Here is a 27,084-nt window from a genome sequence, read left to right as displayed (position 1 = left end):
GTAGATCACCACAAAGTATCTAGTGCCAGCATGAATCTAATTAATATGCACTACAGAGTCACTGCCTTTGCTCACAAGAACTTCTAGTTTAAGTCAGCTGTAAAAGCACTGCCAAGAGCACAAGAAATTGGAAGAGAATAAGTCAGCTTCAAAAAAGCTTAGGGCTCAGGCACACCCCAAATAAATTCATAGTGTATGTAAAGACTATTTTCTAACACCAAGAGTTTCAGCACTGCTGAAATTATCAGACTAACTTCAAAAATGGTCAGTGAAACATTTCAAAGCAATCTGAAATAGATAACTTAAAAATAGGGCTTATACAAAATAACTGAAATTTCTGAAACAGGATTTCTGGTCTCAGGCAAAAAAAAATACATACATATGGGAAAAAAACACGCATAGCTGGAAATACTGAATATAGCCAAAATCTTTTATCATTATGGGTACACATGCAAAAAAAGAGTGAAAAAGATTTTCCAGTGTTTTGGATATATAGAAGAAAATATACTCATTACCATTGTAATGACTGGACTGAGGTAAATTGTAATTCATATATTCATTAATCTACTCCTAATGTGTAATGCAAACTCTACCTAAAATACAAAAGCATTCATTACTTCTGTTTGTAAAAGATACCTATTTGCTGCAAAATTACATTAACATAAATCTGATACGGCTGTGATGTATCTTCGAAGTTAGAAATGCACACAGTCCATACATTGTCCATGTCAGCCGGGCAAATTCACATCATGGCAAGATGGACATCACCAGATCCCCATAGATGTGATCAACAAGATAACAGCAATGTCTCCACCAACTAGTAAGAAAGAAACTGCTGAAAGAGACGGTGAATCAAGTCAGTTTGCTGAGGTGAAAGCCATCCAGCTGGTCCTGGACATTGCTGAACGAGAAAAGTGGCCAGTACTTTATTTCTATACTGACTCATGAATGGTGGCAAATGCCCTGTGGGGGTGGTTGCAGCAATGGAAGCAGAGCAACTGGCAACACAGAGGTAAACCCATCTGGGCTGCTGCACTGTGGCAAGATATGGCGGCGGGGGTGCAGAACCTGGTGGTGAATGATACATGGTATCGCCATGTACTGGCAATAAAGCACCATGCAGCCACTTGCTCACTCCCTCCCTTGGTGGAATGGGGGAGAGAATTATAAAAGTGAGAAAATCTGTAGGTTGAGATAAAGACAGTTCAATAGGTAAAGCAAAAGTCGCACACACAAGCAAAGAAAAACAAGGAGTTCATTCACCACTTCCCATCACAGGCAGGTCTATCACACGTAATGGTTGCTTGGGAAGACAAAACACCATCACTCTGAACATCCTCTCCCTCCTTCTTCCAGCTTTCCATGCTGAGCATGACACCATATGGTAGTGAATATCCCTGAGGTCAGCTGTCCTGGCTGTGTCCCCTCCCAACAAATTGTGCACCCCCAGCCTGCTTGCTTGTGGGGTGGTGTGAGAAGCAGAAAAGGCCTTGGCTCTGTGTAAGCACTGCTCAGCAGTAACTAAAACATCCTTGTATTAATCAACATTGTTTCTAGCACAAATCCAAAACCTAGCCCCATACTAGCTGCTATGTAGAAAATTAAGTCTATCCCAGCCAAAGCCAGGACAATCACTTCTACGTAACACAAGTGGTTCTTCATATGTATAAAATATTGACATTCAAACTGAAAAAAAAATCTAAATTTTCTCCACTTTATATTATCCTTTTAAAAGCCTGTCAAAACTTTTCTAGCTGTATAACAAAAACTGGTGGTGAAAGTCACATTAAAAGGCCTGATAATGTACTCAACTTCCCCTGTAGATAGAAGTATTGAAGAAAAAATGACAATATGACAACTACATGTTAACAATTAATGTTAAAATTTTAGGGTTTTTTTTACATTTCTATTTTAAAAGCTACTAACTGCATTCAAAACCGTGGCATTCAAGCAGAACACCAGCAAATAGCAGAGCCTTTCTGAACAGCGACTTCCGGCTTTAAAACATTAAATCTGGCCAGTAATCTCTCATGAGAGATACTATATATATATATATTTGTATGTATGTATATATATGTGTGTATATATATATATATATACACACACATGGACCTATGAAAGACTTCTGGCCAGATTCAAGTGACCTCAATCCAAGATTACTTCCCCAAGGAGGCTGCCTGAATAGCTATGCTATAGCCTGCTGATATTTGCCTGCAAGGAAGTGGAAGATGTGAGTCTGCAGGCTAAACAGGATACTGAAAACAGGATCTCACACCACAGTCCCAGAGCAAGTGAAGAGGTATGCTATGACCATCCCTTCTGACCATATTTTAAATTCAAGATGCAAGGCTTTGATCAGTGCTTTTTTAGAAAAACAGCAAACCTCCATCTTCCAGAGTGGACTGAGTGCTCTAAAACAACAACAAAAAAAAAAAAAAACCAAAAAAAAAAAAACCAACAACCCAAAATCAATCAAATAAGCAAACAAACAAAAAACCACAAAACAATCTGAGTAAGATTTTGCCTTCTTAATTAAGGGTTTCCTTGGTGCTTTCACATGCAAATATATGTGATACATGGGGCAAAATGCTATGAAGAATAATGAAAATAACTGTGAATAGAAAATGTTGGACTGCATGAGACTGCAAATGGAAGTTAACCTATAAACATCAGGTTAACACGAAAAAAGTCCATACTTTCGTTGCATACAAAGTTGTGGCAAGCAGCCTCGGTTATAGAAAGAGGGAAGTGATAATTGGATTTCAGGCTTCTGAATAGGACTGGATTCATATAAATTAGTGAGAGATCTGTTCAGCATAAACGGTTATAAATATTTACAAAACACATTTACCATGTTTAAATTTCACATTTAAAACTAAATATTTAATGACACGAAAAGAATTAAGACTATCAAAGTCTTATTTTAAGTGCAGCCTTGGCCTGATGCTCATTCCACAGTTTGAAGTTTGCTTCTCGAAACCATTACCTGGATGTCTTCTGGGGTTGCACCAGCACATGCAACTAACATATACAACCCACAGGATAACAGACATGATGAAACTGCAGCCAGTCAAGCCCATGTTAGCAGAAAAATTAAAACTCAGAGCTACCAGGTGTCTATTATCAGGCACCTTGCCCTGTCAACTTTCAGAACAAGGCACCATAGCTCCTGCATAATTGGTAAAAGGCAACTCAATATTCTCCTGTGGAAAAAGGATGTAACATTATGACATTTACTAAAGTCGCATACAAAGATAAATATGAGATGATGTTTTTAAAAAGTTCTGCTGTCTATTGTGTGTAGCCAAATTTATTCAATATTCTGTACAAGTTCTATGCGTTAAAATAATTATAAAAATTGTTTTCATGTTTTTTTTAAAACTTGACCAAGAACTTTTAAACTATTCACATGGAAGTTCAAATAACAACCAACAACTACACAAAATGAAGAATGCAAGTTATCAGAGTTCAGGGTAGGGAAATTCTAACACAGATTTAATTATCCTGATTTTAGCTGCCTACATAAATTAAATCTAAATTTGCTCAAGCAATGATCACTAAACAAACTCCACTGAAGTTAACAGATGCTCCCTGATTGTTAGAATTTACTTAAATCATGTCATTTGGAGATGTTCCTTCAGTACAGCAGCTAAACAATCATCAGTAATAGCCTAATTGTAAGTTTTATTCATACACTTTGAATAGATGAATATCTATTCAGATATGCATCTTAATTTCCTTTTATTTACCTGCGAGAGATTGACTCGGTCTCATGAGACTTCATGCCAACGTTATAATCAGCTTTTTAAATAGAACTAGATGTTTAATATGCACCAACACAACAGAGATTTCTGAACTGGAAAGGTCAGAACTTGTTACCATAGAAAAATCTGGAAATTCATTTTCACCACAGCAAAATACAAAGAGTTCATAGAATAGAATAGTTAGGGCTGGAAGGACCTTAAGATCATCTAGTTCCAACTCCTCTGCCATGAACACCGCCAGGGATGGGGCATTCACAGCTTCCCTGGGCAACCCATTTCAGTGTCTCACCAACCTTACAGTAAAGAACTTCCTTCTTATATCCAATCTAAACTTGCCCTGTTTAAGTTTGAACCCATTACCCCTTGTCCTATCACTACAGTCCCTGATAAAGAGTCCCTCCCCAGCATCCCTATAGCCCCCCCTCAGATACTGGAAGGCTGCTATGAGGTCTCCACTCACCCTTCTCTTCTCCAGGCTGAACAGCCCCAACTTCCTCAGCCTGTCTTCATACGGGAGGTGCTCCAGTCCCCTGCTCATCCTCGTGGCCCTCCTCTGCACTTGTTCCAACAGTTCCATGTCCTTTTTATGTTGAGGACACCAGAACTGCACACAATACTCCAGGTGAGGTCTCACAAGAGCGGAGTAGAGGGGCAGGATCACCTCCTTCGACCTGCTGGTCACGCTCTTTTTGATGCAGCCCAGGATACGGTTGGCTTTCTGGGCTGCAAGCACACACTGCCAGCTCATGTTACGTTTCTCTTCTACCAAAACCCCCAAGTCCACCACAGGGCTGCTCTGAATCTCTTCTCTGCCCAACCTGTAGCTGTGTCTGGGATTGTTCCGACCCAGTTGTAGGACCTTGCATTTGTCATGTTAAACTTCATGAGTTTGGCATCAGCCCACCTCACAAGCACGTCAAGGTCCTTCTGGATGGCATTCCTTCCCTCCAGCATATCAACCGAACCACACAGCTTGGTGTCATCGGCAAACTTGCTGAGGGCGCACTCAATCCCACTGTCCATGTCAGCGACGAAGATGTTGAACAAGACCGGTCCCAACAACGATCCCTGAGGGACACCACTCATTACTGTTGTCCAGCTGGACATTGAGCCATTGACCACAACTCTTTGTGCGCAGCCATCCAGCCAGTTCTTTATCCACCAAATGGTCCACCTATGAAATTCATGTCTCTCCAATTTAGAGACAAGGATGTCATGTGGGACAGTGTCAAACACTTTGCACAAGTCCAGCTAGATGACATCAACTGCTCTACCCTTGTCTATCAGCTCCACAGCCCCATCATAGAAGGCCACCAAATTGGTCAAATTGGGTTCTTTTATATCTGCAAAATTTATATACTGCAAATGTGACTGGAACTCATTAAGTAAGACAAACGAGTGGTTTTTTACGTAGCATTTTAAGAAACTGTTAGTTTCCATGCAAGCAGTTGCTTTATTGACTTAAAGCTACTTGTATCCTTTTTTTAACCCACAGGAAAGGTCACAGTGATTTGCCTTTCACAGGTAACATAAGACACACAATACCTTGCCAGAATAATCACCAAAGCCACTGCAGACTATCTGCAAGCAGATATCTGATAGCTCTCAAATGCCTTTGAGAACACACAGTCACATTCAGTGTGGTTCAGCACAGCTCACACTCTGTGCTTTTCTAAATGCAAGTGGAAATTATAAAGACCTCATTTACTATTGCAAGTAACACTTTTATACTACCATCTGTTTTAACCTGTGTTCATTTAGGGGTAGTTTTTGCTTAAGTATATATACACTTGAACTCTGCCATTTAAAAAACAAACAGCAAAACCCCATGATGAAATCAAAATTAAAAGAATAGATCTTTTTAAATGAAAAATACAGGAATCTTTTGCCATGCAGAAGACATATCCCATGGATATAACAATGAAATTTGATTATAAATGCATGAATTAATAATGTAATAAGTAGCTAAATGTTAACTACTAAAAAAAAAGAAAAAAACAACAGACAATACTGACCAATGCTTTCATGTACTCTAGATCTTCCAGTATTTTGCATAATACCATCTATTACATGCCACAACAGGATACCGGCAACTATTTTATTTCTGTTGGATATCACTGAGCTTCAATCCATCTTCAGCCCCAACTGGGAAGACACATCAATAATTCCAGTTCAATTGGAAGTAAAATCCACTTGTGATTGGTTCCATATACTTTTATGTCATCCATCAGTGTAGTTTTCCCCATTACCAAGCAAGATATCAGAAAAACAGCTTTAAAAATATTTTTTTCCTTAATATTATTTTCCAATTTCCAACAGATTTCTAACATGCCCTGCCTTCATGGATAACCTTTTCACTTCAAGTCAGATTAACATAGGCATTCTGCTGTTCAAAGCAGAGAAACTTCTGACAATGACTACATTCAAGCACATCACAGTCAAACTAGAAAACAAATTGAAAATTTGGCACACATAGGGAAAAAGACATGCAGGTGTTCATTTTGACCTAAATGGTACAGGCTTAAAGTTTTCACGTTTAGAGTACAACATGAACCATGAAGAATCAGGTATAAGAGGCAGTAGCAAAATTTCTAGGAGAAGGTAATGTCACACTGGGCACAGAGCTACCCACAGTCTACATATCTCCAGCCAACTTCCAGTGTTCCCCGTTTCCCACTGGAACTACCAAGTTCATTGCTCTGCCTGAGCCCTGAGAAGTTATCATCACTGTTTCTGTTTCCACCTAAAAGTGTACCAGGCTTGTGGAACATCCCCCAGGCTGCCTTCTCGGGTTCTCCTGAAAACCAGGCCCTTCAGTGTCAAGGTTTGAATACACACATAATGGACAATGCTGAGGTCTGAACCCAGGAGAATGCAGAGCCTGCTGAGGATCATAGAATCATAAAATAGATTGGGTTGGAAGGGACCTTCAAAGGTCATCTAGCCCAACCCCTCTGCAATGAGCAGAGACATCTTCAACTAAATCAGGTTGGCTAGAGCCCCATCCAGCCTGGCCTTGAATGTCTCCAGTGATGGTACATCCACCACCTCTCTGGGCTACCTGTTTCAGTATTTACCACCCTCACTGTAAAGCATTTTTCCCTCACATTCAGCATGAATCTCCCCTCTTTTCGATTAAAACCATTGCCCCTTATCCTATCACAACAGTCCCTGCTAAAAAGTCTTTCCCCATCTTCCTTATAAGGCCCCTTTTAAGATGAACAACAAGCTGCCTGACTGCTCTGACAAAGCAAAACCTATGCTTGCGAATCCTTTGCTTTCTATCACAATAGGGTGCCTTTTCCTTCTTGCAGCCAGCTGATGAAAACAATGGAAAGACAGTGGAGTTTTTCAGCAGATAATTAACTACATACAGGAGGGATAACATTTCTTTTGCACATCTTGAAATATACCAGAAAGAGACACCACTATACTCCCTAAAAGTAATGGTAAGACAGAAATGCATATTTCTAAACACTCGGCACTATACAGCTGCACCAACGCTGCAGACTCCATTTCAGTATGAGGCAGTAGCTGTCCCTGGGCTGTAACAGCCCATAAATGGTTTTTTGACTCTTCATTTTTGATTTGGATAAATTCCATGTTGTTTTTTTCAAATCTCAATTCCTATGTTAAAACGAAAGTATGCTCCAAAGTAACAAAACAAACAAACAACCTCACAAATACTGGGAAGTTAGGTTTATAATTGCTCATACAAACTTATTGTGGTTAACTTTTACATATATATAATGCAGTAATCACAGAGACCTTTAATAAGACATTTTGTAACACTTATTCAGCTTGACTTTCAACTGAATGTCATTATTTGAACAGTTTTTGTACAAAACATAAAAACAATGCTCAAGTACCAGATCAAATGCAAAAAACTTCCAGTTTCTGGGAGGCACAGAAAGCATTCCCTTTTCCCACAACTATACATAGACACATATATATTATATTATTGATATACATAAGGCTCACAAAATCTTTTGATATCATAGAAAAGTAGAAGAAATAAACTTAATATTCCACTGCATGTACGGCAAAAAGATGTTATAAGAAAGGCTTCTTAATTATTACAATGGTACCTATTATCATAAGAACTTAAAAGAATGGTGAGATCCCATTTTGTGCAACTCTGTGGTAAATTTTCATATGCTCAAATATTAGATAAAAAAACAGTGTAAAAGTAGTCACAGAAAAACCCATTCAAGCATTTTTCCAGCATAACAGTTATTATTTGCAACATCCTACATTGAGATGCTTCCAATTATTTTTTTTAGATTGGAAAAAGCCTCAAAATATCTAGGTTTTTATTACCTCTGAACACAAATCGTAATGTGGAAGAAAGAAGATACATCAATATTTGTCCAGTGAACAATGTCCACCTATTCCCAGATAAAAAATTCGGCCAAACACTCTTCTGAAGGTTCTGAGAATAGCCATTTTACTTAATAGCCCATCTCCAGAAAGAAGCACCATCACAGGCATAACAGTCTATTCTCATGGGCTTCTTTTTCAAATCTAAAGCAATAATCTACCCAAATATTAACGCGCTTTTTTTTTTTTTAAATCCATCAGCAATGGACTTTTTGCCATTACTTCTGAAAAACAAAATAAAAAAAAAAACAGCCCAAACTACATATCCTAGTTTTGCATTCCTGTGTAGTGATTTAATTTCATATGGATGCCCTGTATTTGTGATCACTACTGGTCAATGTGAAAGTCATGAATCACAGAATCACAGACTCATTGGGGCTAGAAGGGACCTCTGGAGATTATCTAGTCCAACCCCCTTGCAAAGGCAGGGCCACCTAGGGCAGGTTATACAGGAATGTGTTCATGTAGGTTTGAATGCCTCCAAAGAGGGAGGCTCCACAGCCTCGCTGGGCAGCCTGTTCCAGTGCTCTACCACCCTCAACATGAAGATCTTCTTCATGTTAAGGTGAAACTTCTTGTATTTTAGTTTAGGCTCCTCATCCTATCACTGGGCACCACTGAAAAAAGTCTGCACCATCCTTCTGGCACCTGCCTTGAGATATTTATATGCATTAATAAGATCCCCTCTCAGTCTTCTCTCTAGACTAAACAGGTCCAGCTCCCACAATGTCTCCTCATAAGAGAGATGCTCCAGACCCCTGATCTGGAGGGAGGACAGAATTAATGTCATTGATATTTAAGGCCTATGTTTTCCAGACTGGATTTATCTGTTTGTTCTCAGCATAGTCAAGCCATGGAAAGAACTTGTAGTAGCTTAAGAGACATCCAAACTGTAATTTCCATCACGCAATTCCACCAAATTAGGAAGCTCAGCTGCAAGTCAAATCATAAAAACACCACAGTTTGCTTTAACAAAACATTTCCCCTTATCCAGCTTAAAAGTTTAAAGAAGCTGTGTTTATCAACAAGAATAAAAAAAGGACTGCAATATTTCTACCCAGCCCTAAATTGTACATTGCTGTCAATCCCTATCTTCCAAATATTAGGCATATAAATTTTACATTCTCAGACTTAACTCACATCTGCTTACCGATGTGTCATTATGAAGGAATTGAAGGTAGCATAGCTTGCACCCAGAAGACAAACACAGAGTAGGATATATGAAGACATAAGCTAAAGAGTAAGTTACCTAATGTTAACCAGATTTTTGATCTCTTTCTTTTGTACCTCTCAGTATAATACTGGTAATTATGGCTCAAAGTGAGATTCATTCAAATGCAGATTCATATGCAATGCTACACGAAGAAAGCATAAGCATGTATATAGTTTACCTTCACAATTTGTTGCATGGATTACTCATTATTTGTTCCATAAAAAAGTTAATTGCATGCCCAAATCCTTACAGAATCCTCACCTAAGTAATGTGAAAAACCTCCCTCACACCACCTTTAAAGAACAGTTGAAAACTGAGAATTATGTCAATACCAAGCTGAAAAAAAGCCTCTGAAATAAGAGGATGTCGGACACTTCTGTTTGGCCTCTGGCAAGACAAGTGCATTGGTTGCACAGGCTTAAGGCTGACACTTATCATATCATGCCCACAAATAAAGTAAGTCTGAGACAATGGGGACAGCTAAATAAGTATCAGCTTACATAAGCAGCATATTCTTTCCATTCTAGAAGCTATAGATTGGCTAAGTTACATATATGATTTCAGTATTAAAGCCATTTTTCCATTATGCAAAGCCTAAGCATGAAGTAACTACAATATTAATATTGGTCTCTGCAACAAAACTATAAGCTAATAAATAAACATTTTTTTCCAAGAGAAAAATAAAGCATGAAAAATGGCTTTAAACAAAGTCATCAAAAAAACATGAGTTCTAGTAATTACATCCTATGGAACAATTTATTAAAATAAATTCTAGCCCAAATAAGGTAAGTTCAACACATACACAGCACTGGTATGTTTCTAAAAAACTGTCATTTGCACTTTGACTATGTCCTCCACATAAACTGTCACCGTGGATCTAGTCAGCATGCCCTTGCTAACCTACATGGCCTGCAACATCCCCGAGCTCTCTTCTGGCTTAGGTTTTCAAAATTAAGGACTAAAGGAGTATATTTCACAAGAAAGCAAGAGCCTTAAGGGGATATATAAATAAATACTACTGCGCTAATGACTGAAAAACTTTAAATGGATAGCAATGGTAATTTTTAAGGACATATCACTGAATTTTACCTAGAACTGTAGTTAGGTCCATCATTTCTCATCAGGCACTTCTACCATCAAGGCTGCAATGGCTTAAGCAACTAAAAATCATTTCTAGAAATCTGGGTAATTTTAGAAGATGTGATAGGTTTGAGGGGTTTAGATCTATTTTTAACAACAGCTAAAGCATTATTATTCTCATTTTCCACTGCTTTTTATTTAGAAAACAGTGCCTGCAAATCACTGGTGGATGTTTTTGTTTGTTTCTGACGCAGCAAAGTAACTTCCCAAGCTTGACAGTGATTGCCTAATTAAAGCTTCCTGATGATTTGATTGCTATTAATTTAATGTTAAACTAAATCTGCCTGGTTACAAGTGAAGTCCTTCCTCTTGTGAATCAGGGCCTCACTAAGGGCAGCAGGGCTCCCTGTAGGAACCTAACGTGCTCACATGCACTGCATTGCAGTCCTGAGACTTGTCAAATGCTCTGAACCACCACACTAAGCAAGGGAGGAGGGAGAGGAAATCTTTTGTGAATGTGTAACACAAATTAATGGGATTAATGGCACTACCGGGCACTGAGGCAGCACAAAGAAAGAAGAGAAAGCAGAGGGGCCACAATGAGCTCAGTGCCTTGCTGTGAAAACTTCCAAACCCTGTGAAGACTGTAAGAACCAGAAAGGTTTGCAGTCTCTGCAGACAAACAAGACAGACAAAAGAAGGGGAAACACAAGCACAGAATAATACATGAAAATGGTGTGGGACAGCAGTAGCAGAAATAGGCACAGAAGCCAGATAACTGCCACCATTTCAGTACCCGAACTACTGTATGTTTTATTCCCTCTCCTAAATTCTTAACTTCTTCAGTTGTTAAATAAATGTTAAGTGGATCTTCGTTCTGGCCAATTTCACTCTTCTAATCCTTTTCCTATTATCATAGGAAAACAGAATAAAATAAATTATCTTGAATTTGTTATTTACCTTTGTTCTTTTTTCTCCCCTCCTATCTTCTTTCTGGAATTCCTCCTTCAGAGGATAAGAAATAGGGATTAACTCTGTTGCTCTAGCAATTTAGTCTTCTCTTCTTGTGTATCCCTTCTTTCCTGGGAGCTCTACACCACACAAAAGGATGCATCCAAAAAAGATACTTGGTGAGTAAGTTGCAGCCTGCCATTTCTCCAAGGTTGTCCTGTGCAGATTTCATCCTCAGCACAGTTATGGTGTTTCATGATGGCAAACCCAGAGGAAATTCAGCACCTGCAAACCTTGGTTTTGTCCTCAGCTTGTGTTTCCCTGGACATCTCTACTTTGTCCTGATTAGGCAGGAAGGACAAGATTCTTCAGAATGTTTATGAAGATGAATACCCAAGTAACACTGGGTGTATTGAGCATGTCATGCCCAACTGGCTTGGACATGTGCAGCTAATACAGTATGTCTGAACAGGAACACATAACACCTACCTCTTCAATGCAGGATCTCTGTCCTGTGTACATGGGATTCTCAGGTGTGTTCCAAGGCTTCAGAGCATCTATACACATTGCATGGTACATGCACATGGACACACACTTTTTAGTCTGAGAAATCACAGTAAACCCAATCACAGAAATCCAGTAACCTTATCCTGTCTCTTTCTTCTCCTTCGAATAAAACTGTAGCCTTACTCACACCTGTGCCCCCAGTTCCATCTCTATAAAACTGTCACAGAATCTGTCTCACAAAATTATTTTCTAACTGCCCTATCCACAAGTTCTCTCCTAAGGTGATTTACAGACGAAACTAACCTTCCTTCAGTTCTATGAACCATATCCCAAGTTTCCAGAAGAGCCAGCTTCCACTTATTTAGGCTTCTAGTATATATTCTCCTATCAACAATACAGAGCAGCTTTCCCGAATTAATACACCAGAAGAAACACAGAACTCATCATTCAGAATTCCTTTCTTTGGTACAGATACCTGATCAGAGGGACTCTTCACAGTTGTCAGTTTACCTCCCCACCCATACAAATGTCAGCAGAGACACAATGCCTATCAATTTGTAGTGTAATGCAATCTTGATGGAGTTTGTGGCACAGCAACCAGTATTAATAGTAGTGCTAAGGACAACTTTAACTCCCTGGCAAATCTATATCTAAGCAGTATTGCAAGATCAAGTACTAGGAATTAGACACTGCAAAACATGCACATTTCTTTAGACGATAAGAAGTTATATATATATATATAAAAAGTTATATATATATATAAAAGTTACATGTTCTTATATTTTCTTTCTTTTTATGTGAACATACTCTTATATGCTGAGAATATGACTGAAGGGTGAGAAATTCTCAGCAAACACAAGCACCAGAACCTTTTTTTATAAAAAAGAAAGTACAGATCCCAAGTAACCATTTGATTATAGGGACTGAGATTATAGGGGAAAAAAAAAAAAAGGAAAAATAATGTGTTGGCAATGTAGTATTAATCTTCATCATGCCATCTTCTTCCATTTCCAATCCATTCTCACTTCACGTTCAGTGTATTCATATGGTCCATTTCCTCCTAATTCATTAGGCCATCCTCCCTAATTATTTAATTCCCTCTTCTGCTCCTTCACAGAAGGGACTGGAAAGGTCCATGCATTCTCCTACCTATGGAGAGCTGCACTTTTAAAAGGGAAGATCCATAAGAAGCTAACTTAAGCACGCAAGTTTCTGGGGTTGAGCAATTAGCAATTAGGGCTGAGCAATTAGTTAGAATTCATGGAGTAATTTGGAGATCACTTATGCCCATATAGCAACTTGCTACCAGAGAAAAAGGCAGCCATGCTCCTCTCCTTCCTCTCACCCTCTGGCCACCCACATTTTCTCTCATGAGTCAATACCAAGCTCCTCATCAGACCACCTGGCAACCCACTGAGCTAAACCAACTAAACGCTTTCCCTTTGTAGACTTCCTTTTCTTCTATTTCATCTTCCTAAACTGGGTAACTGTAGTATGAGGCAACTGTCAGTTCTGGAATAAGGACAGCCGGAATGGGCAGTCAGCAATGAAGATGAAAAGAACCTGCAGCAACTGTCTATTAGATCAGCTTCACAACCTGCAGTTCGGAGTAGTACTAAATCACCAGAGTGTCTGTGGTAAAACCAGCTATGAGAGGGGGAATGATTCAGTTAAAACACCTCCAACACAACTGAAAGACCCAAACGCTTCTTATTTCTGCCCCAGAAACAGCTCCTCCAGAAGCCAACAAAAGAGCTTGATAACCATATTGTTCCGGCTGCTACAGAGAAATCTGGTGCATGAATAGAGTGATTTTACTCATTGAATAACGCAGGGAGCTGGCAAAATGAGGAGAGAGAAAGAATGATTCATATAAATACAAAAGAAGGTAACAATTTCCATTCTCCACATGAACAGAAATTTTGTAAGAGGTAGCTAATGTAAAATAGCTTTCTACTCAACGATGGGTAAGTGAGTTCCCATGTATTCTTCATTTTGTATGGGCATTTCCCAGAATTGTAACATATTTCCTCACTGTTATGTGAAATTATGTTCATAACTGAGGTATTTCACTGAAAACCCTATGTTTAATGCAAAAATAATGCTTGAATTTTACACGACTATGAAAAGAAAACTGCCTAAGCCAAGAGCAAAACCAGAGGGGCATCATAACTTCATTCTAATGACTCTTCCTGAACACTTTTGGATGGAACTAAAAATAGGTATTCAGTGAAACTGCATAGCCAATGGAGAAATTAACATAGCATGGCATACAGAACCTGACGTAAAAGTTTAGGCCATCGAAATCTTTCGGGTAAAATCTTTTTGCATATTCCGTAGCTCAGTTGAGGTCCGGAGTCAAGAAGTCCCCTCTTCTTCTTCATCTTCCTCTGATCTACACAATAATAACTCTTGATCAGATGTTGTCCCATGTGTAGTAAGTGCATTGGTTCTTCATCTTTCTTCACTGTAAGGGTTGCTTTTTGTGCCTTGTTTGCTTTTCCCCTTGCGTACAGGGAAAACCAATATTGGCATGAATTGGTCCTTTGGTTTAGCTGCAGTATCTGTTGTCGAGATTGCTGCAGCCGCTGTGCTTGGGGGCTGAGTAGCACCAGCAACTGCGCTGTCTGTTGGTGTCAGGGTTTGAGTAGCTGCTGTACTTGGAGTTGGAGTAGCTGCATTGTCTGTTGTAGTCAGAGTTTGAGTAGCTGCTGTACTTGTCACTGGGGTTGGTGTAGCTGCTGTATTTGGAGTTGGAGTAGCTGTGTTGTCTGTTGCTTTGCCATCAGATCCAGAAACATCTTTTTCCCTTTGAAGGTGCTGGAGAGTGTTGAACAGGGCTCTGTAAGCAAAGGCCAAGCCCCAGCACATTGCCATGATTTGTCCCTCTCTGGTATGACCAGGATGACAACACACCTCATTTAAGCGTTTTACTAGTTTTTCCGGATTTTGCACTTGTTCAGTGGTGAAGTTCCAAAAACGTCTGTTGCTAGCTTTTTTAAAGGTTATTACTCTCTTTACTGAGCATAGATATGGATGTTGGGTTGTCCTGGCAAAGGCATAGGTGCGCATTTCAAGTGATCATGGTCTTTTCCTATGTCCTAGAATTAAACTTCTGAATCATTCTTCCTATCAAATAAGTGTTGCTTTTCGTCACTTTCAGGAATGTCTAAAACAGCACACTGCCTTAGCCAGCATCCTAACAATTCTATTTAAAAAATATTTTGCTTTCAACCGGGTTTTAACTGTTTCTCCAAGTTTCAGGCAGAGAAACATCTTCTCTTAACACAGAATATACCTCTTTCACGCTTAACTAGGCGAATAAGAAAGTGTGCATTCATGCAAGGGGGATAATACAGAATACAGCTAATAACTCCTCATGTTTATCTAGATATTACACACACTAAGGCATTTGGGTAGTTCCAAAAGCTGGTGAACAGAAAAATGCCTGAGACCATCTGTCAAGTCCAAAGATGACAATGTATCTCCATTACCCCTCACTCACACAAAAGCATATGTTTCCCCCCCCCAAAAAAAAAAAATAATTGTGAGACAAAAAAAAAAAAAAATCACAATTAAAAAACAAATCCCTAGACAAATTAAAATGAGAAATTACTGGTGTCCCTCTCTTCATTTATATAAACAAGAAAGAAAAAGGAAAGTACCAAGTGGGAAGAAAAAACATTGAGAAAAAGGAAAGAGTATTAATTAAACCTTCAAAATTAGAGGTGAACTGTAAAAACCCATGCTCTTAAATATTATGTTTCTAACGCAACTTTTTAATGTTTCCACGTACAAAGTAAGCCTTTTAAAAGCAAGCAATTAGAGGTGTCTTTCTAGGTATGTCTTTTTAGCCAACGCCAAGATAAAGTAGCTAAGAAAACCATTTGCTCCAGAACAGTAAAGCAGCGCACCATGTACAGAAAAAATGCTGGTTAAGGTACTAGCTGCCCCCTTTCCCTCTCAGAAGCTTCAAAACAACCAGAAATCTGAGACTGTGCTGACTCAGGAGATGACAGAATGTAGCCCACTTGGAAAAGTATAACTCAGTAGCAGCAAAGAATCCATTAGAAAAAATTAAAGAATGAGTTAAAGCCATTAAAGTTTTCTATTTAATATTTGACATTTACATTTGTCCTTTGTACCAAAAGACTGGATTAATCAAAAGAAACTAAACAGTCAAAGAGCTTATTTCAGGTTTAATTAACACCATCCATTAAATATCATCCAAAACTTGGAAGAGTGATAATGTGATATAAGATAAAGAAAAAAGAACAACAGTAATGCAGCTTATTTGAGCCACAGTGATTCATTACTACAGGGTTGCCAAACAAAAAATCAAAGTCATCATTGTCTTAGTGCATATCCTAGAGCAAAGACATTAGACTAATTTTATTTTTAAACATCGGCTAGCTCTAGACTTTAGCATTGAGCAGTCAGGATCTGCTGCTACATGATGGTGAGAGCAACTCAATTGAGAACTACCGCTCATTTTCCCAGGTAATTTTTATGGCAGCCATGTCTGCCTTCTGCTCTCCTCTCAGAAAGTAAAGTAATTGTCATTTTGAGAGTTTAAAAACACTAAATGTTAATGTAACAAAAGGAAGTTATTATGATTCTTTCATTTTATCATTCTGTACTCTAAGACACCATCCCTCAATTATTTTACCATGTGACAAAGAATTTAACGTTGAGTTTTATTTCTTTGTGAGTCTTGTACCCAGAAGGAATTTGTTTTGTTTTGTTGGTTTTTTTTTTTTTTTTTTTTTAAGAGCAATTAAGAGAGTTCATGTTTCACTTTCCTGAAAGTTATGTTTTTCCACTGTGGAAACAAGGCTTGTGTGAGTAACACCTATGTTTGTGACCACACAAATGCATGCCTCTATCTGTGACCTCTTTCTCTGTCTCTTTCCAGTATTTTTTTAAACCTTCAACAATTTCAGACCAATTCACAGAGGAGTAGACATCACAAAAACACAAGTTCGTTCAAATGTTGAGACTGGCCAGGTAGCAAGGGCAAAACGTGATTTTTCTTATTAAGGAGCAACCTCTTTTCTTAAACCCAGATTCCACAGGAGAGAAACTGTGAATGCCCCATGCACAAGGAAATCTCTGTCAACTTTTGCATCTTGTTGGTCACCATAAAATCCAAGCAAAAAGGATAAAGCCATTGTCCATGGCAGTTTGTAGAAAAGAGTCTGTCTACAGTTTTAATTAGACTTTTTCATTTCCTTTAAAGACAATTTTACCAAATCAACTATCGGAATGCACAGTTAATTCTCTGAAAAGCAAAGGACATCTCTACCCCATTTTTTTCCATTTGACTCTGATTCCCCTTTAGTAGGTCTTTTACTTCAGTGCACATCAAGGTTATCACAAAGTCCTACTGTAGTTGGCAACCAAACAAAATTAGAACTTATATATGATTCCATACTCCCCACTGTGTAACACTGCGGCACTCCTAGGTCACTGCTGGTTTCCACACATCCTCTGGAAAACAGAAAAGAGGGACTGCCAAGTTGAAACAATGTAACTGGGTAATCAGGTAGTACCTAAAATGATACTCCTAATGTCAAAGTACCAAAACAATAGTCTGCAAAGGCTCCATCTAGCTACCTGAAATTAAATACTTCTCTGAGCAAATTCACATCATCCAGAATAGACCTTTTCATGCTTGCAAGAGTCTAACCAATTAAGTATAATACCAAAATAAAACAGAAGATTATTTGAGCAAGCTCAAAAGAAAGCAATTCTTTGAGAGCATCCCTATCACTCATGTTGCAGATATTGCAGCTGAAAACTGAGGAATCAAGCTTGTAAATGAGATACTAAAGTTGAGCATGTGTATTTATTTGTGTATTTAAGAATTGAGGGCAAATATTGCTTCAAAAGGTTAAAACTCCAAAATTCACTCTCGAATTTTGACTAAATCACAAGGTGCGCTGTAATTACTGTTAGCCACCAAACATGTGCATTAGGACGTTTTAAGTCAGAAGGATAATTATTTTATTTAAATTAAATAATGGAAGTCCTGGTATAAGATAGTGCAATCTCATTTAGAAAAAACACATAATAAATAAATAAAAAAAATCATATTATTTTACTTCAGGAATTTTTTCTGTTAAAAGAAATGGAGGTTAAGTGTAGTAATATGAACACAGCCTTTGTGTTGTTTAAAAATAAAAATTATAGCTCTCAACCCACATTACTTTGAGAAAAATTCCTAGGTAACCAGGGGGTTGGTATGTTTATTTTGAGAAGAGATTTTTGGAGGGTTTTTTTTTTTGGTTTGCATAACAACATGTACCTGTGGGATGCTTTTTGGCTGCAGTTCTATAAATAAGAGAATTCCAAAATACTAAATTTATCTCAGAGCTCTTTGTAGATTTATTGCAATCTGTTCTTAAGAGTGCTGATCCAGCTTTCAAATTCACAGAAACTGCCAGGTTGCCAAAATGACAACACAACTGGATGCCAAAGGGGTACAGCAATGCAGAAGTCTAGATGTATGGATACTCACAGGCACCAGGATTATTCATTGAGATTATCAGCACACAAAAAGATTTTGTTGGATTAGATGCTTGACATGCAAAGTGGGTCAATACTTCACTCAGACAGAAATGAGTGGGTGCTGATTCTGAATACTCTGTCCCAGCCAATTTTAGGCATACACCTTCTGTTCACATTTTAGAAAGATGAAAAAAAAAAAAAAACCAACAGTGAAGCTTCACTGCTGAAATAATTCATATTTAGAATTCTTGATACATTCCAAGTTAAATGTAAAAAAAAAAAAAATCTAAAAAAAATCAGGTAGTGCTATGCAACATGTTACCACAAAAATCCCAGAAGAGGCGTTTCTAAAGGGCATTCCTCAAATCTAAACTAGGTGTCTAACCACAGTAAACTCAGATGCCAATAATCTCTTACAGAAAGATGTCTGAGCTTTCCAAAGTGAAAGAAAAAAAAAACAAACAAACCAATAGCAAGAAAAAAAACCACAACACACAAAACCTACATAGAATAGAATAGAATAGAATAAGCCAGCACATGTTAACCTAAGACCTTACTGCGAGCACTAACAACTGCACACCCTAGAGCATTTAGAAGTCCACCTGTAGGTTCACAGGAATTTTACCTACAAAAACCTGTAAGATGAAATGGCAGAGAAGTAACAGTTTTGAAAAAAGCATGATTTGAGGACCTACATTCAACGGGGGGAAATGAGGCTGAAGTGTTGAAGTTGTTTTGCAATCTGTCTTAAATCTGAAAATTGATACAGTCTCAGATGTAATTCCCACCCACCTTCCATCCCACCTCTAAGCCATAAATAAGAATTTAACTAGTAAATATGTTTGGAATCAAGGGAGTCTGTGTGTTACCATTCATAGCCGAGTGGAGAGGACTTCCTACTATCTGTTAACAGGTATCACTAGTGAGTATAATGATGTCTGCTGAGTCAGACTAAATTCATTAATTCTTTCTCCAGAAGGTTAGTCCTACCTTTCTTATCTAGATTGAAACACTTTTTTAATCAAGGGAGGGCCTACAGTCTTCCTGCATCTTGCATGAAAGGATTATCTTTCTAATTTGTGTAAAAGAGAAATGTTCAAGTGTCAAACTATGCAAAACTTCAGCAAAGAAATAAAACTGAACTCATCCTCATATGCAGCATGCACCAAAGGTAAAAAAAAAAAAAAAAACAAACCAAAAAAACCCAACAAAACAACATGAAGTCCGAAAGATGAAATCCAAAAGAACAGGAAGTTCTTAAGTGGATACACTGGTTAATGAAATACAAAAGGCCCTAACAACAGTAACAGAATAACAGAAGGCCACAAATACAGGACAGAAGGGAGAAAAAGAGACACTACCAAGAAAACTGCTAGCAACTTGAACATAATGACCAATGGCAACTAAGAGTATCTACTGCTCTTGCCTGTAATGCAGGGGAATTGTACTTATCAGGAAACAATCCAGCTAACTGTGCCTGCATAATTGTCTAAGACCAATGGAGTAAAATCCTCCTGATTACTGATCATTCACTATGCAAGTATGCAGCATGGTCTGTTTATGCATCACCATCCCTGCCTTTGCCTCATAAAGCCTGCACGTCCTCTCTCCACTTTCTTCTTTCCTGTGACTGCCCTCAATTAGCCTGTATTATTCTATGCATTCCCTAAAATGTTGGCTTGAAGCATATATTGAGCAATTATAGTCACAACCTGCTCAGCAAATAACACTGCAGAAAACTGAATCCAAGTCCACTCTGTTCTGACATGGCATTGGAAAATTAGTACTCACTGCAGAAAAACATGATGAGTGGTGATTAATTAGCATCAAAACCAGAAGTGGTGGAAGAAAATGCTAGCTGTTCCTGAATGATAGACAAAGCACAAGTCTCTTCTTAATGTTTCAGAACTTTTAGAGACACAAAAATCTGACACATTAGTGAATATACCTGTGGTGGGTTGACCCTGGCTGGACATCAGGTACCCACCAAAGCCAGTCTATCACTCCCCTCACTAGCTGGACAGGGGACAGAAAAACAAAACATGGATCAAGGACAGGAAAACACTCATCGGTTACTGTCACAGGCAAAACAGATTCGACTTGGGGAAATTACTACCAGTCAAATCAGAGTAGGATAATGAGAAATAAAATCAAATCCTAAAAACACCTTCCCCCCACCTCTCCACTTCTTCCCTGGCTTAACTTTACTCCTATTTTTCTACTTCCTCCCCTCCTGATGCAGAGGGATGGCGAACAGGGACTGCGGTCAGTTCATCACACATTGTCTCTTCTGGCTCTTTCCTCCTCAGAGGAAGATTCCTCACACTCTTCCCCTGCTCCAGCATGGGATCCCTGCCACAGAAGACAGTCCCCCATGAAATTCAGTATGTGTCCTTTCCATGGGCTGAGATTCTTCACAAACTGCTCCAGCATTGGTCCCTTCCAAGGAGTGCAGCCCTTCAGGAACAGACTGCTCTAGCCTGGGTCCCCTCCAGGGTCACAAGTCCTGTGGCAAACGTGCTCCGCCAGGGCTCTTCTCTCCATGGGGCCCCAGGTCCTGACAGGAGCCTGCTCCAGCAAGGGCTTCCCACAGGATCACAGCCTCCATCAGACAACATCCTGATTTGGCATGGGGTCCACCCCAGGCTGCAGGTGGAATCTGCTCCACCAAGGACCTCCACGAGCTGCAGGGGCACAGCCTGCCTCATCTTGGGCTGCACCACAGGCTGCAGGAGAACCTCTGCTCCAGTGCCTGGAGCACCTTCTCCCCTCCTTCTTCACTGGCCATGGCATCTGCAGAGCTGTTTCTCACATATTCTCAACTCCTCCTTCCAGCTGCAATTGCTGTTGCAGAGTAACTTTTCCACCCTTCTTAACTATGTTATTCCACCACTGTCCCTGATGGGCTCAGCCTTGGCCAGCAGCAAGTCCGTCTCGGAGCCAGCTGGCATTGGCTCCCCTGGACACTGGGGAAGCTTCTAGCAGCTTCTCACAGAAGCCACCCCTGTAGCCCCCCTACTACAAGAAACTTGGCACGCAAACACAATACAGTCTGACTGAACACCACATGGTATTATTGATACACCACAATGCATATATAATAGGAATACTAGTATAGGGCATAAGCTTCACCCTATGCATAGTTTTCAATCAATTTCTGTCAACTTCAAATACGTGTCTTGCCATTAATGAGGGCTACAAGATCAGGCACAGGTTGTACGTCTTCAAAAAAGTGTTGAGAACAAAAAAAAAGCAACACCAAAAAGAAATACATATTTAAAATGACTAATCAGGAAGTGGAGGTGATAAGATTTACTATCCTCTTCTTTTCAGTATTAATGATTAGAATAACTTTCAACAGCTACATGAATGCTACAGCCTTATCTCTTAAATCCACTTTCTAGTATTCTGGTCTAAGTTGATCTGACAAAAAAAAAATTTCTTCCTGGTTACACAGGAGTGCACTAACAACCTGTGGACAGCCTGCACAGTTATGTGAAGAGTCTTCCATAGATTCTTTCTATCAACTAAATTCCTACATTACAGTGGTAAGTGAAATATACAGTGATACATGAAACCTTGCAACAAATACAACTTTTCTTTCCTCCACTATTAATAACTAAAGCATCCTACTATTTAAACATAGAGCTCTTACACTACTAAGAAACTTGGTTAAAAGACAGTGACTCAGAACAGTGATGTCAAGTAGCTTGTTTGAATTTTAATGTGTAAAACAACGGGTTAAGAAAATTTAGAAGAAAATGACAGCTGTCAGGTGCCTAACTCCTCAACAACCCCAAGGCACTTAATTCCCATTGAAATACAAGGGAGTCAGTTACGTATAGAGCCCTAGCAACTGTGTTGATTGAACAGGCTTTTATTCAGAAATTGAACTGCACAAATGTTTCAGTTTCTATGAATTCTAGAACCAGAAAAATCACCTCCTGCTCCCTAGTACCCAGTTACCATTCCACCAAATGGGCTTTTATTCATTGTAAAATCAAAATATCTAACGCCTCTGACACTGAGCCAACATAACCTGTCACAACAGCCTCAGCCCACGCAAAATACAAAAACTGACCCTTGGCGAGCAGATCTCTTAAGAAAATTTGAACCTTTCCTATGAGGGTTGGCTACCCAAAACATACACTGAAGACATGGAATCCATCACATCAGAATAAAAGAGATTTTGCACATAGTAAGCTTGACCGAGAACAAGTTAAATACTGAAAAAGGCAGACTTGTGTCGTGGGATAATAATGCCAGAGTATAATATATGTGCATTTAGATATAAAAACTGTATGAGAAACAGGAAGATAAAATGGTAATAATCACGATTGCTTTAGTATTCATAGCTTATGCACAGAAATAGTAAAATATGCACATCTGTGCATCTGCGAATCGAGCAAGTGCGTCTTTGTGAGACCACAGAAACTGTATCGCAGAAATACGGCTCCCAAGTGTCTGACTGCAGATGAAAACCTCAGAAAACACCATCGCCCCGGGCCGTTCGCAGGACAGCGTTCCCCCCGAGTGCCCGGCTTTCCCGGTGGAGAAGCATCCACCTCTCTCCCCGCTCAGCCGCTCTCGGAGGGACAGCGCCTCTGCTCCCGCTCGCGGCTCGCTGCTCAGCGCTGCCGCCCTGGAGACAGCGAACCCTGGGGAGCGCCACCTCCCCCGGCAGTGCAGGGACGGTCAGCCGGGACCCGGCCGCTGCCCCACAGCGGGGGGCGCCGCGGCCGCCGAGGCGAACTGAGCGGGCGCCTCCGGAGCACGGGGCCGCTGGTGGGAGGGCGAAGGGGCACCTGTTCCACGCGGGTGCATGTGAACCGGAAGGCGGCGCGTCCGTGGCGGGGCAAGGGGTCCCGCTCGCCCGCGGGATGGCCGGGAAGGGAAGGCTGCGCGGAGCTCCGACACCCATGGAGAAGGGACACGAGGGCACACGCGTGGAGGGGTAGGGCAGGGCAGCGCAGGGCAGAAGGTGCCCTGTCCTCCCCTCCCCGGCCGGGCAGGCGCTGAAGCGGCGCCTCGAACTTGTCGTCGCCCCTGCGCTCACCTGTGCTGCGCGGGGAACCGCGGCCATCGCGGGGGCACCCCCACCGCTGCCCGCCGCGGAGGAGCCGGCCGGCAAGTGTGCAGCTTACCTCGAAGAGGGGACCGATCTTATTCTTTTCCAGGTAGGCTTGGATCCTGGTTTGCTGGTGAGACGCCATGAGGAGCTCCGGAGGCGGGGGCTGGAGCTCCTCTCCCCCGGCGGCGGCTGCAGTCCCTCCGGCTGCTCGCGGTTCACTCCCCGCCGCCCGAAGGCTGCCACGGCGGGAGCTGGGGGAGGCGCTGCGGAGGGGCGGCAGCCCGAAGTCTCCGGGACGGAGCTAACTCAGGTAACCGGGGGGGGCGGGAACGGGTAGCCGAGTGTCAGTCGCCCGCTTAACTGGGCGCGGGGCGGCGGCGGGTATGTCCCCCTCAGGGAGCAGCAGGCGGGCGCTGCCTGGAGCGGAGCATGGTGCAGGGAGGAGAAAAGCTGCAAAGGCAGCGCGGAGCCCGCGCCACTCCGCGCCTTGTGTCCGTGTCTGTGCCTGTCCGTGCGCGCCAGGCAGCGCCGCGGTTCCGGGAAGAGCCGCGGCTGGAGCTGCCGCCCTCAGCACAGCGCCGCTCCCGAGCCCAGCGCCTGGGGGCTTCTGCCGGCGCGGCGGCCGGTGGCGCCCGGGCTCCGGCGCACACGAGGCGGGAGCGAGCGAAGGGGGAGGAGAGCGGGCGGGAGGCGGAGGCTGCTCTGCCGCCTCCGAGCCGGAGGCAGGCTGCTCCCTGCCGCGGCCGAGCACCCGCGCACCGCGAGCGCTGCCTGCGCGCCGCCGCTTTCCGGGGCCCCCACCTGGCCTCGCTTCCCGGCGCTGGGAGTCCCCCGGGTGGGCGCCGTGGGCCGCACGGGGTAGGGAGGACTCGAAAACTTGAGCGGGCGGAGGGTCAGGGAGGAGTGAAAGGAGTCGGTCAGCGAGCAGGGGTGCAAGGACTGCAGCCGGCGCCTTCCCTCCCTGTTAAATGCCTTTTAAATCTTGAAATGCTCCGTTTCTTATTAAATGAAATTCCCAATTAGAGACACTGAGTATCTTGATACAACAACTCCAGTAGGTGTGTGTAGCCACACTGTGGTCTCAGGTTGTGTTGAGTTCCCTCAACTAGCCAAGGGCTGTTGTCCAAAAACCCGGTGGAGTAAATGAGAAATTTCCATCTGGCTTCAGGGAGCAGTGAGTTAATAGCTACATCAAAGAAGCAGTATTTATTCTTTCTGCACTTCAGGTAATTAGGTCCCTACCTTTTCTGGAGGCAGGGTCATAACCAGCTTTTATCTTTCTCTCTAGACAAACAGAAACATGCTTCTTGGGGTTTGACACTTCTGTTCTTCTGCAGTAACTGATTCTGCTGTACCGGCATTCACCTGTTAAAAAAAAAAAAAAAAAACCACCAAAAACCAACAAAAACACGAAAAAAAAATCCACACAAAAACCCACAATGAAAAACACATACTTATTTTTCATAGGAATTTTTAAAAGCACAAAACATCTGCGAAGAATATTGGGAACATTCAGCATGTTCACTGAATCAGCCTGCCTGCTCCCAATCAAGCTGTATGCTGCAAATGCAGGAGTACAAGCCTCTCCTGATTTGGAAACTCTTAATTTTGTCAGGAGTCAAAAGATCGTGAGTAATGCTCCCACGGCCGCAGAATGTTGTTTGACTTCAGAGTCCTCTTTACTGACCTACAACTCACACCTCTACCTAGAAATATGTCAGGTGTAAGTGTATCATAAAAGGGAGCTTGCAGTGCACCCTGTAACATAAGCAATAGTAATAATAACCAATAATCCCAGTGAGGCAGTGTTTATTTTCCATAGCAGCCACTAAAAATGGCCTTTTAAAATTTGGATTTTTAGGTAGTCTTCTAAAATTCATATCCGCTCAGAGTTTCAGCATATCATCTCCAGCAAAGTACAGCTGCTTTGCCTGGTGCCACTTAAATAATACGGTGCTAAACTAGTTTAATCAGCGTAAGGAGGATCATAAAATCATAAGGGTAATTGCCGGTGATGCAGGTTCTCTGTAGTGGTTCTGATGATTCCCATCAGATGAGGATGTCTGTAATATTTCACAAATCTCACCAGAACCCAGACTGTTCCAATAAATAGAAGTCTCCCACTTTGCAAAATGATGCTTCCCTCCCTCCCGTGATCCAGAAATGAGAACATGCATTTGTATAGCCCTACACAGCCTGACTTTTCGAAGCAGCAGTACTTCCAGAGCTGACCACTCCATGACCTGCAAACTGTTACTGCTGTATTTGACCAGTAAGAGGACTGAAGAAAACAAACAAGACCATCAGCAATACAAATAAAAAAGAGAACTTATTAAAGGAGGTTTTAAAGATAACAATAGCTGTCTATGGTTGCATTTTGTGCAGTTAGCTAGATCCCAAGAGCTCACAGTTAAAACCTCAGAACTTTGGGGGTTGGTTGTGGTTTGTTTTTCTTCCTTTCTTTTTTTCTCTCCCCCTCCCATACCCCCACCAATCACAAGGTGATTGAGGTTGGAAAGGACTTGTCTTGCCCGGCGCTATAGATGGGTCACCTAGAGCTGGTTGCCCCAGCTCTACTTCCAGATAGCTTTTGAGTATCTCTTTCTGGTATCTGTTGTCATTTTTGCTTACTGTTTCCCAGGCCTTCTTTTCCCTCTCTTAATTCTCACCCGGACACACAACCTAGACTTTCCAGTTGGCTTGGAAGACACACTAGCAATACTACTGTGGCTGGGAAATCTTCCACAGCCAAATGCAGAATTAGCTTTCTAAACAGACACATCTTCTAATCCCACAACTCCCATACCACTTAACTGACAGGTTTTCCTTTGATATGGATTAGGCACTTCAGGGAGACATGAACACAGTTCCTTACCAAGAGCTTAATGTTACTGTTTCCTAGTTGAAGGTCTCCAGCAGCTCCCTGACAGAAAGCTCTCTGAGTGCTGAAGTATGAGTGCAGGTGTCTCCTGCGTAAAGCATAGGCTCAGTGACATGATAGAATAGGAAAAGGAATTTCCTTGTTAGCACGTTTTTTTTCTCAGCACAAAAACTCGTGTTAGATTTAAGACAAGCCACACTAAGATGAGCTATCAATAAATACCTGTGATTTGCAAATTAAGACAGAGAGCTGGGTATGTCCTTTCCGTGCTCTCAGTTATTCAGGGGAAAAAAAAATCAAATTTAATTAAGATATCTTAAGTAGGTTTTTACAACTGGTATTAATACCAGTCTTTTAAATATCATTTCAATACCAAAGGATCACAGATTTAAAAAAAAAAATCTCTTGGATTAAAATTACTGATTTGGCCATGCATAAATTTATATTACTCTTAGCAATCTTTTTTGTATGAGCAACTAAATACTCAATTACTTTACAACCCAAGTAATAAAGTTTCCGTAGAAACGTAGAATCATAGAATAGTTAAGGTTGGAAAGGACCTCAAGATCATCTAGTTCCAACCCCCCTGCCAAAGGCAGGGACACCTCACACTAAACCATCCCACACAAGGCTTCATCCAACCTGGCCTTGAACACTGCCAGGGATGGAGCACTCACAACCCCCCCGGGCAACTGATTCCAGTGCCTCACCACCCTAACAGGAAAGA

At 41.1% G+C, this 27,084-nt stretch overlaps 1 protein-coding gene and 1 long non-coding RNA gene across 2 annotated transcripts in view; one reads left to right on the top strand and one right to left on the bottom strand.

The window, feature by feature from the left end:
• Positions 1 to 24,109, bottom strand: part of C2H8orf34 (chromosome 2 C8orf34 homolog) — a 154,560-nt gene extending 130,451 nt beyond the window's left edge. Inside the window, exon 1 of the mRNA XM_065668407.1 lies at positions 23,550 to 24,109. Within this exon, the coding sequence (XP_065524479.1) occupies positions 23,550 to 23,618 (69 nt within the window). The 5' untranslated portion in view covers positions 23,619 to 24,109. The remainder of the gene's footprint in view (positions 1 to 23,549) is intronic.
• LOC136008731 (uncharacterized) lies at positions 23,151 to 24,861 on the top strand. The gene is made up of 3 exons (XR_010610214.1): positions 23,151 to 23,359; positions 23,583 to 23,786; positions 24,765 to 24,861. It is a non-coding gene; the product is annotated as an uncharacterized LOC136008731 (long non-coding RNA).
• The last annotated feature ends 2,223 nt before the right edge of the window (positions 24,862 to 27,084 follow it).

The sequence above is a fragment of the Lathamus discolor genome, chromosome 2, assembly GCF_037157495.1.
Source record: "Lathamus discolor isolate bLatDis1 chromosome 2, bLatDis1.hap1, whole genome shotgun sequence".
In the NCBI taxonomy this organism is placed as follows: Eukaryota; Metazoa; Chordata; class Aves; order Psittaciformes; family Psittacidae; genus Lathamus; species Lathamus discolor.
The sequence above is the reverse complement of the archived record's forward strand: the minus strand, read 5'-3'. Positions and strand labels throughout refer to the sequence as shown.